Below are 9,615 nucleotides of genomic sequence, written 5' to 3' on the forward strand. Positions count from 1 at the left end.
GCTGGGCCCGCCCCTGGGCTGGGCCCGCCTGCAGCGGCGGAAGGTGGCTCTTCCCGGCCGCTGTTTGAGTCCCAGAAGAGCCTCACCCTGTCCTGCGCAGAAACCACATCCATAGACTTCCCCTACTGTCCTTTTATAAATACTTGGGAATATAAATGTTTTTAGTCCACCATAATGGCTCAAAAAAAAGATGGCCTTTTAGAAAGATTGGTTTAATCAGATACTCATTTCTTCTCCCTTCCTAGGTTTTTGAACATGAATCCTTCACTCCTCCTGACAGTCCTTTGCTTGGGAATAGTCTCAGCTGCTCCAAAATTTGACCACAGTTTAAATACACAATGGGAATTGTGGAAGGCAATACACAAGAAACCATATGACTTGGTTGGTAACATCTGAAACTGTCCGTCTGAAACCCTGCAGAGAATGGTCCATGCTGTTGGGAGTTCATAGCAGATAGTAGTCTCTTGAGGCTGGCTCTTATCAGAGCAGTAACTTCATGGCACCTGTCACTGAGTACACTATGGGCATTTGCCCTGTCATGTGGGCGCTGGAGAACAGCTCCCAAGAATATAGAGCCATCTCTGGACATGGTCCCTCTTCCTCTTTATATACAAATCCACTTGGTGACGGTGTGTGCTTCAGTCGAGTCCAACTCTGTGACCAGGCTCCTCTGTCCATGGGATTCTCCAGGCAAGAATACTGGAGTGGGCTGCCATGCCCTCCTTCAGGGGATCGTCCCAACGCAGGGATTGAATCTGTTTCTTGCATCTCCTGCCTTGGCACAGGAGTTCTTTACCACTTAGCACCACCTGGTGAACCCCTTGGTGAGTTGGTTTTAAATAGAAAAAAAGAATATAGGCTACTTGTTTGCTCTAGAATGAAGAAGGATGGAGAAAAGCGGTGTGGAAGAAGAATATGAAAATGATTGAGCTGCATAATCAGGAATACAGCCAAGGGAAACATAGCTTCAGCATGGCAATGAATGCCTTTGGTGACATGGTGAGTGTGGCATGAATGTTTTGTGCCTTCTCTCCTTAACACTTTAGCAAAATAACCTCTTGCTTTTCAATATTCTATTTCCTTTTCCTTGAAGACCAGTGAAGAATTCAGGCAGATGATGAATGGCTTTCAAAGGCAGAAGAACAAGAAGGGAAAAGTGTTCCATGAAACTATCTTTGCTTCGATTCCCCCATCCGTGGATTGGAGAGAGAAAGGCTATGTAACTCCTGTGAAGAATCAGGTATGATGGTATTCAGCAGATCTCTCTCCAAGAGTAAAGCCAAATAGGAGTTGCCATCCTTGCTATGATACACTGTGCAACAACATGCAATTCACTGGGTTTCAAAAGCATTTCCAAATACATGGGCTACTGTCAAAGTCTTGCTATTTGTTTTGTAAATTATGCTTTTAAATTTTGTTTTCAGGGTAAGTGTGGTTCTTGTTGGGCTTTTAGTACCACAGGTGCTCTTGAAGGACAGATGTTCCGAAAAACTGGCAAACTTGTTTCACTGAGTGAGCAGAACCTGGTAGACTGCTCTCAGCCTGAAGGCAATCGGGGTTGTCACGGTGGCTTCATGGATAATGCCTTCCAGTATGTTTTGGACGTTGGAGGCCTGGACTCAGAGGAATCTTATCCATACACTGGATTGGTAAGAGGAGCTCCTTGTTATCAAAGTTGAACACTTTAGGGGAAAACAGATATCATGTTTAGAATCCACATTTTAGATTGTAGAATCTTTATCTGCAGACTGTCAGAACTGTCATTAAAATAGATAGCCTTGCACAGTTCTCTGTTTAGCTACTTACCATGTGTTCATGCTGTCACTTCAATCATATCCAACTCTGTGTGACCTTCTGGACTGTAGCCCACCAGACTCCTCTGTCCATGGAATTCTCAAGGCAAGATTACTGAAGAGGGTTGCCATGTCCTCCTCCAGAGGATCTTCCTGACCCAGGGGTCGAACCCGCATCTTTTATGTCACCTGTATTGGCAGTCAGGTTCTTTACCACTAGTGCTACTTGGGAAGCCCAGATAGTTACCATAAAGCTGTTAATATTTCTATGGTATGTGGAAATATACATTTGTTGTTGTTGTTTAGTCACTCAGTCATATCCGACTCTTTTGCAACTTTTTTTGGGCTCCAAAATCACTGCAGATGGTGATTGCAGCCATGAAATTAAAAGATGCTTACTCCTTGGAAAGAAAATTATGACCAACCTAGATAGCATATTCAAGAGCAGAGATATTACTTTGCCAACAAAGGTCCATCTAGTCAAGGCTATGGTTTTTCCGATGGTCATGTATGGATGTGAGAGTTGGACTGTGAAGAAAGCTGAGCGCCAAAGAATTGATGCTTTTGAACTATGGTGTTGGAGAAGACTCTTGAGAGTCCCTTGGACTGCAAGGAGATTCAACCAGTCCATCCTAAAGGAGATCAGTCCTGGGATTTCTTTGGAAGGAATGATGCTAAAGCTGAAACTCCAGTACTTTGGCCACCTCATGTGAAGAGCTGAGTCATTGGAAAAGACTCTGATGCTGGGAGGGATTGGGGGCAGGAGGAGAAGGGGACGACTGAGGATGAGATGGGTGGATGGCATCACCAACTTGACGGACGTGAGTTTGGGTGAAATCTGAGAGTTGGTGATGGACAGGGAGGCCTGGCGTGCTGTGGTTCATGGGGTCGCAAAAAGTCGGACACGACTGAGTAACTGAACGGAACTGAAATGAACTGAACTGAGACTGTAGCCTGCCAGGCTCCTCTGTCTGTGGGATTTACTGGGCAAGATTACCAGAGTGGGTTGCCATTTCCCCTACTAGAGGATCTTCCCAACCCAGGGAGCAAACCCCTGTCTCCATGTCTCCTGCCTTGTAGGGATCAAACCCCCGTCTCCATGTCTCCTACCTTATAGGTGTAAAGGTGGATTATTTACTGCTGAGGCACCAGGGAAATATACATATCATTCTTTATAAGTACAAATTTCTCCTGAGTAAAGGTTTCTTATGGGCAGGTAGATTGAGAGTGTCTGATTGAATAGACACAAGTTAATTTTTCCATTTCAAAACAGCTAATAGCATTTCATCTCCTGGGATGCTTTGTAACAAACTTGACTTGGAAATCATTAAGCTGCAGATTGTCTTGAACTCATGTACCCCAGGAGGAGGATGGTATTAATCACGTCTCTTCCCCATTACCTTTAAAAGGTTGGCACCTGCCATTACAATCCCAACAATTCTGCTGCTAATGAAACTGGTTTTGTGGACCTCCCTAAGCAGGAGAAGGCTCTTATGAAGGCAGTGGCAATGTTGGGCCCCATCTCTGTTGCTGTAGATGCAAGCAATCCATCTTTCCAGTTCTATAAGTCAGGTAAGTATTAGTTTATGTTGAAATTTAGGCAGAAAAATTGGAAAATTGCCATGACATACAGCAAAACTGACTCTTTGGTATGTAGAATTCATTGTAAAATGTGAAGGTGTATAGATGTAATATAGTTGTTAATATTAGTATTTGTGCCTGATGTGTCCATTTGACATTACTTGAACCATGTCCCCATGACTTTAAGCACTTCATAAATATATCTGAATGGCTACTTAATTTGATTCGTATAGCTTAATTTACTTTTTTCTAGTTGTATGTGCTCAGTTGTGTCCATAACTCTTTGCAGCCCCATGGACTGTAGTCCACCAGGCTCCTCTGCCTATAGAATTTTCCAGGCAAGAATGCTGGAGTGGGTTGCCATTTCCTACTCAAGGGGATCTTCCCAAACTAGGGATTGAACCCACATCTTGTGAGTCTCCTGCATTGGCAGGCAGATTCTTTACCACTAGCACCACCTGGAAAGCCCTATTTATGACTGTAGCCACCAAGAGTTTCAACTGTTACAACTTTGAAATTTTCCAAAGAATTTTGCTACTGTAATTAAAACTAGAAAGAACTTCTTGGCTGAAGTAATTTTGGGTTGTGTGTTATTTCCCTAGACTGAATGTCCTGGAAGTAAAATGATAAGATTTTAAGGAGTGTTCTTTTATGTCTCTTGACATGTTGTTTACAAAAGAGAGTATGCCATTTGTATATCTGCTAGTGTTAGATGAGGGCCTGGATCCCTAGCCTAGAATGAAAGAAAAAAATCTTGTTTTTTTTTTTTCTTACTTTTTTTCTTATTTATTTATTTTTTACTTTTTTTAAATTTTACTTTATTTTACTTTACAATACTGTATTGGTTTTACCATACATTGACATGAATCTGCCACGGGTATGAACCCCCCTCCCACCTCCCTCCTCATATCATCTCTCTGGGTCATCCCAGTGCACCAGTCCCAAGCATCCTGTATCCTGTATCGAACCTAGACTGGCGATTCATTTCTTACATGACGATTTGGGAGAATGGCATTGAAACATGTATAATATCATGTAAAATCTTGTTTTTAAATCTTATCTAGATTTATATCGTTTAGCTGAACTTTGAGATGTCTCCTTACCCTGATTAATAGACTAAGTCACTTGGAGGTCTTCACCCCAACGTTGTATTTTATTTTCCCAGGCATTTATTATGAGCCAAAATGCAAGAGTGAATCTGTGGATCATGCTGTTCTGGTAGTTGGCTATGGCTTTGAAGGAGCAGACTCAGATGACAATAAATATTGGCTTGTCAAAAACAGGTATAAAATGCCCCAAATACTTATATTTGAGGTTGAAAAGGGGAGTCCTTTTTGGAATCAGCATTTGAATTCAGGTCCTCAAATCCTTAAGTACACTTCTGAAGTCTTATGCCACTTAGGATGATCACAGACATATTAATGTTTGATTATAACATTAAGATACTGTCTGAAGTTGCCTAAGGTATTGATGTAGTTTTGGTATCATCTCATTTCTAAATCCAAACATTTTTTAAATTCTAAAACACACCTGGCCCCAAGAGTTTCTTTTTTATGTCTCTAATTTTATAGTTCTGTGAGAGGTTTGGGGATAGAAGTGATTTATACATTTAGAACTCAACCATGAACAAGAACAACTACATTTCTTGCTTCTTTCTTTATCTGTCTTGACCTCTGATGCACTAAGCATTAATAAATATAAATGTGTTTGATTCTTTGTATAAAATGAAAACCTTCTCTTCTTTCAGCTGGGGTGAACATTGGGGCATAAATGGCTACATAAAGATGGCCAAAGACCAGAACAACCACTGTGGAATTGCCACCATGGCCAGTTATCCTACTGTCTAAACCTCGAAGGCTGGATTAAGAACAATATCCAGAGGAAGGATATTCTCTTAAAACTGACCAGACTTTATTGTATGGGAATGAAAGACTTGAATCATTGAAGATCCAAGTTGTGATCTGAATTCTGTGACCTTTTACACTACTGTTGTAAATATGTTTGTATGATCAACTTGCCCAGTGAATTTTGAACTTTCATGTTTTAAAAGGATGTATACAGTTTTACCTTTTAAAATAAAACTTTATTTCAGAATAGAGGTGGCTTCTTTCTGTTTTTAATACATTGCATTTTTAGAGTAAAAAACATAATTGGGCTCTTAAGACATAACTGATTATTTTCTGTTGTTGTTTAGTTGCTAAGTCATGTCTGACTCTTTTGTGACCCCATGGACTATAGCCCACAAGGCTCCTCTGTCCATGGAATTCCCTAGGCAAGAATACCAGAGTGGGTTGCCATTTCCTTTTCCAGGGGGATCTTCCAAACCCAGGGATCAAACCCACGTCTTTGGGTTCTTTACCTCTGAGCCACCAGGGAAGCCCCTAACTGAATGTGCCAGTGGTCTATTAGGAGAATGACTGTGTGGCCTTCTGGTTCTTATAGTTATGAATATGCAGATCTTATGTTAGCTACCCATTGACTGTGTCTGACATCCCTTGAATAGAGCAAAATTTGACAATCTAAAGGACAAGGGTAAGTCCTTTTGTACAAGAGTTGTTAAAAAATGAAATCAAAACAAAGCTAGCTTGGATTCTCTTTTGAGTCTCCTAGATTACTGAATGTGTCTCGAACTCTGGCCAGTCATGTTTCTCAACTGGCCAGAGCACTGCTGTGGCTCTCCTAGGCCTCTGCTTAGGTCCCAGTCTGGAGTTTTCAGGGAGTGTGAACATGAAGTTAAAGGATGGCTGCTTCAAAATCTGGCCCTTGTGTCCTTCCAGACTCCATACAGAGTGCAGGGCTCTGAGGGCAAAGAGGGTGGGAGGGGCAGACCCTGCGCAGGCTGTCATCACCATTGGATAGGGCATGAAACAAACAGCCTCTTGAGGGCTCAACCTCCCTTCCCCCTACCCCAACTCAGGGGGAGGGGAAGCAGCTGCCACCAGAGTCTATGTTGGTGAAGTTTTCCACTCAGCACAGAACAAACATCAGTGGTGAACACGAGGGCATCTGGCATCAGAATCAGGTCAAGAAGGGTGAGATTGCTGGGGTCACTGAGCCAGGATTTGATGGGGATGGCCTTGGCTAGCTTCTGTAAGCCCTGGGGAGTCATGCAGGATCATAGTGCTGGAGAAGTCACTGTGGACCACAGAAAGTGTCCTGAAGGTAGTGGCCAGATACCAAAGTGCAGTGTTGTCTGTAGTATTTCCAGAGTGCTTCTGCTATTATCCAGTGCATCAGCCACAGTAGAGCCCCGAGTCTCCACGCTTGCTGTGGCCACCACCAGCTGGGGCCACTGGCTCACCACTTCCAGGAAGGAAGCCACATGGGGCCTCTTAACTACAAAATCCCAAGGGTTTGTTTGTCTATTGCCACCTCCAGAATGAAGTCAGGAGGTGTTCCAGGTGGACTGTGGATCTCAGGACCCCATGAAAAGGGGAGTAACACCAGAATCTTCCCCTTCACCTGGCTTGGCCGATTCTGGTATACATGACCGCCGGATCCCTGGTCGTGGGGGGGGGGGGAACGAGGTAATGGGACGGGGTAGGGAGGTAGGTGCCGAGGTGGGGCGGAGTCCCAAGTGGCCGAAGAGGATGCAGAGAGGGGCATGGAAGGGGTGGCTCAGAAAGCCACCCATGACGAGTCATCTTTCTTTTTCTTTTTTCTTTTTTTGAAATTAGATTTTTATTGGCATTTTCAATATTGACATCGTCGAGTCATCTTTCTGATAACTTAGAAAGCCCAGTAGAACAGGGAGCTGGGGGACAGATGTGGGCAGCCCACTGGGGCCCACGTGGGCTGGGAGTGGTACCGACGGCTTCGCAGAGGTTGCACAATTGGTGCTACAGTGGGGTCCTCTGACACCAGAAGGGAAGGGGATGAAGAACTGAGGAGCTAGGGAGAAGGGAGAGAAGGATAAGGAAGGGGGAGGGGCAGGGGAAGCAGCGGGTGGCCTGCTGCGCAGGCGTGCTAGGGCACTGCCCTCGGGAAAGAAGGTAAATTGTTTTCATAAGGAAATAATTCACATTTTAGAAAAGTGAACACACATGCATATGATTTCCAATCGAGAAAAGGGCCTTAAAGGTCATGATGGTTTGGCCCACGATGTTATAGGATATAACTCTGAAAATCAATGTCCCAGAGCCTGTTTTTGGCGCAACTTGCCGGACTTCTAGTGAAGACAATGTGGCTACTTTGCAAAAGACCCAAAGCATTGACAAGAATGTCTGTCTTCACACTCATAAGCAATGAGGGACAAGCACCCACTTTTGAGACTGGGCTTCAAAAGTAGTCTGGTGGCCTCAGAGGTGGACAATAGGTGAATATCAAAAGTGATTGAAGCCTAATTTACACCTAGGTCCCTAACTCCTGAATTTGATTTTAAAAAGAAAAACTCCCTACATTCTGCAAGCTAAGGAAACACATAGTATTTACTGTCTTTGTGTTTAAAATTCTCATATTCCTACTCAGGGAAATAAAAAGCAAGTGGAAGCATTCAGTTAATAGAATGCTATGAGGACATGAAGTGGAGCACAATTAGGGTCTCAGCCCACAAAACTTCCAGCAGCCTCTGGTCAAATCCATCTGCACTGGACTGTGTGTCATGCTGGAGCCTCAGTGTGGCCACATTTCCAACTTCCTGACCCAGAATGACAGATGCGTTTGGAGAAAAAATGTGTGGGTTTTGAGATAGCACAACCCAGTGTAGCCACAGGAAAATTTGGGAGGCTCCCAATCTGAGCCCCTTCGACTGGTTGGGGCCAGATTGAGACACCAGAATTGTAGCATCCTCTGTGTCCTGGTGACGCTGTGGACGAGACATTCCCAATTCTGAGGAGAAGATGGTGCTAATTCAAGGGAGGTGGTTGAAACACCAGAAGGGAGAGAAACCTGATGTGGACCCAAAGGATCCAGTCAGTGTTATTGTTGTTGTATTGTTTAGAAACTAAGTCATGTCTGACTCTTTGCGACCCCCCTGGACTGTAGCCCACCAGGCTCTTCTGTTCATGGAATTCTCCAGACAAGAATACTGGAGTGGGTTGCCATTTCCTTCTTCAGGGGATCTTCCCAACCCAGGGATCAAACCTGGGTCTCCTGCAATGCAGGCAGATTCTTTACCACTGAGCCACCAGGGATGCCTGAGTTGATCAATAATACAGGATAAAAGGGTTGGTGTCTGAGCATAGAATTCCCAGGTCAGAACCCTTAGAAAAGAGAAATGACATCTAGAGAAAGTGGAAAGTGATTAGATTAAGGTGCAGGAGATGGGGATTTTAGGTTTTTAGGACACACACAGGTTTTTAGGACACAGGGGAGCCAGTGGGGCATGCACTGAAAAGACTATTCTGGTTATTCATTATTGTAAAAATAAACCATAAGGAAACATAGCAGTTTGAGAAAAAAAAAAACAAAAAACTAAGTCTCCAATTTCCTGACTGAGCTGAACTACACTGTTTTCCATTGGAAGTCTTTCATGCATGCGGGAATCGCTAGCAGTTCTGACAGGCTGACATCCAAGCAGGCTCACTCATGCGGCTGTCCTAGATGCTGTTGTAGTCTGGGCATTCAGCCCTGGCTGCCAACCAGAGTACCTACATGGACCTCTCCGTGACTTGAACTCCCATGGCATGAAGGCTGGCTCGGAGAGGAACATCCCGAGAGAACAGGCCAGAATGCCTAACGAGAAACTGCAAGTCTTCTTTTGACCTGACCTTGGTCCCAAGTGCAACCTCTGCTGCTTCACTGTAGTCAGAGCATGTTGCCCAGGTTCCAGAGGAAGGGGTTGACAGTCCACCTCCTGGTGGGGTAAGGCAAGGTCACTTAGTAGACGAGCATGTGGATGGAAGATGTGGTTGCAGCCATCCTTGGAAAATGCTATCTGCCACCTTCAATCTCTGAAAGTCCACTAGAAAGGACTCCTTAGTGTCTGTCACCTTGCTTCACTATGACAGGCTAGTTCATACTGCTTTCATGTAATCTTGGAATACAACCCAAGACTCTAAGAAAATGCCTAGGTGCTGATATGAATGAAAATGTGAAGACCTCTCAGATGTCAAATAATTAAACAGATATTAGAATCTTCTGCAACATTCAAAGACATTTATATTTATTTAAACTCGGAAAAGTTTGAAACTATCTGTCATAAAAGGTTTTTAAAATAAGCCAATTGACATAAATCAAATAAAGCTGAAAAAGAATTTTGATTTTAGACAAATGTCACCATATCAGTGAACCAAGGATATTG

At 43.7% G+C, this 9,615-nt stretch overlaps 1 protein-coding gene and 1 pseudogene across 1 annotated transcript in view; one reads left to right on the forward strand and one right to left on the reverse strand.

The window, feature by feature from the left end:
- Window positions 1-5,470, forward strand: part of CTSL (cathepsin L) — a 5,821-nt gene extending 351 nt beyond the window's left edge. The window contains exons 2-8 of the mRNA XM_040245088.1: window positions 246-381; window positions 877-999; window positions 1,094-1,240; window positions 1,425-1,649; window positions 3,203-3,365; window positions 4,540-4,657; window positions 5,122-5,470. Coding sequence (XP_040101022.1) covers window positions 256-381; window positions 877-999; window positions 1,094-1,240; window positions 1,425-1,649; window positions 3,203-3,365; window positions 4,540-4,657; window positions 5,122-5,221 — 1,002 coding nt within the window. The 5' untranslated portion in view covers window positions 246-255 and the 3' untranslated portion in view covers window positions 5,222-5,470. The remainder of the gene's footprint in view (window positions 1-245; window positions 382-876; window positions 1,000-1,093; window positions 1,241-1,424; window positions 1,650-3,202; window positions 3,366-4,539; window positions 4,658-5,121) is intronic.
- Window positions 5,471-6,261: 791 nt separating this feature from the next.
- LOC120853386 lies at window positions 6,262-7,462 on the reverse strand (annotated as a pseudogene).
- Window positions 7,463-9,615: the final 2,153 nt, after the last annotated feature.

Source organism: Oryx dammah, unplaced genomic scaffold, assembly GCF_014754425.2.
Source record: "Oryx dammah isolate SB20612 unplaced genomic scaffold, SCBI_Odam_1.1 HiC_scaffold_1, whole genome shotgun sequence".
Lineage (NCBI taxonomy): Eukaryota > Metazoa > Chordata > Mammalia > Artiodactyla > Bovidae > Oryx > Oryx dammah.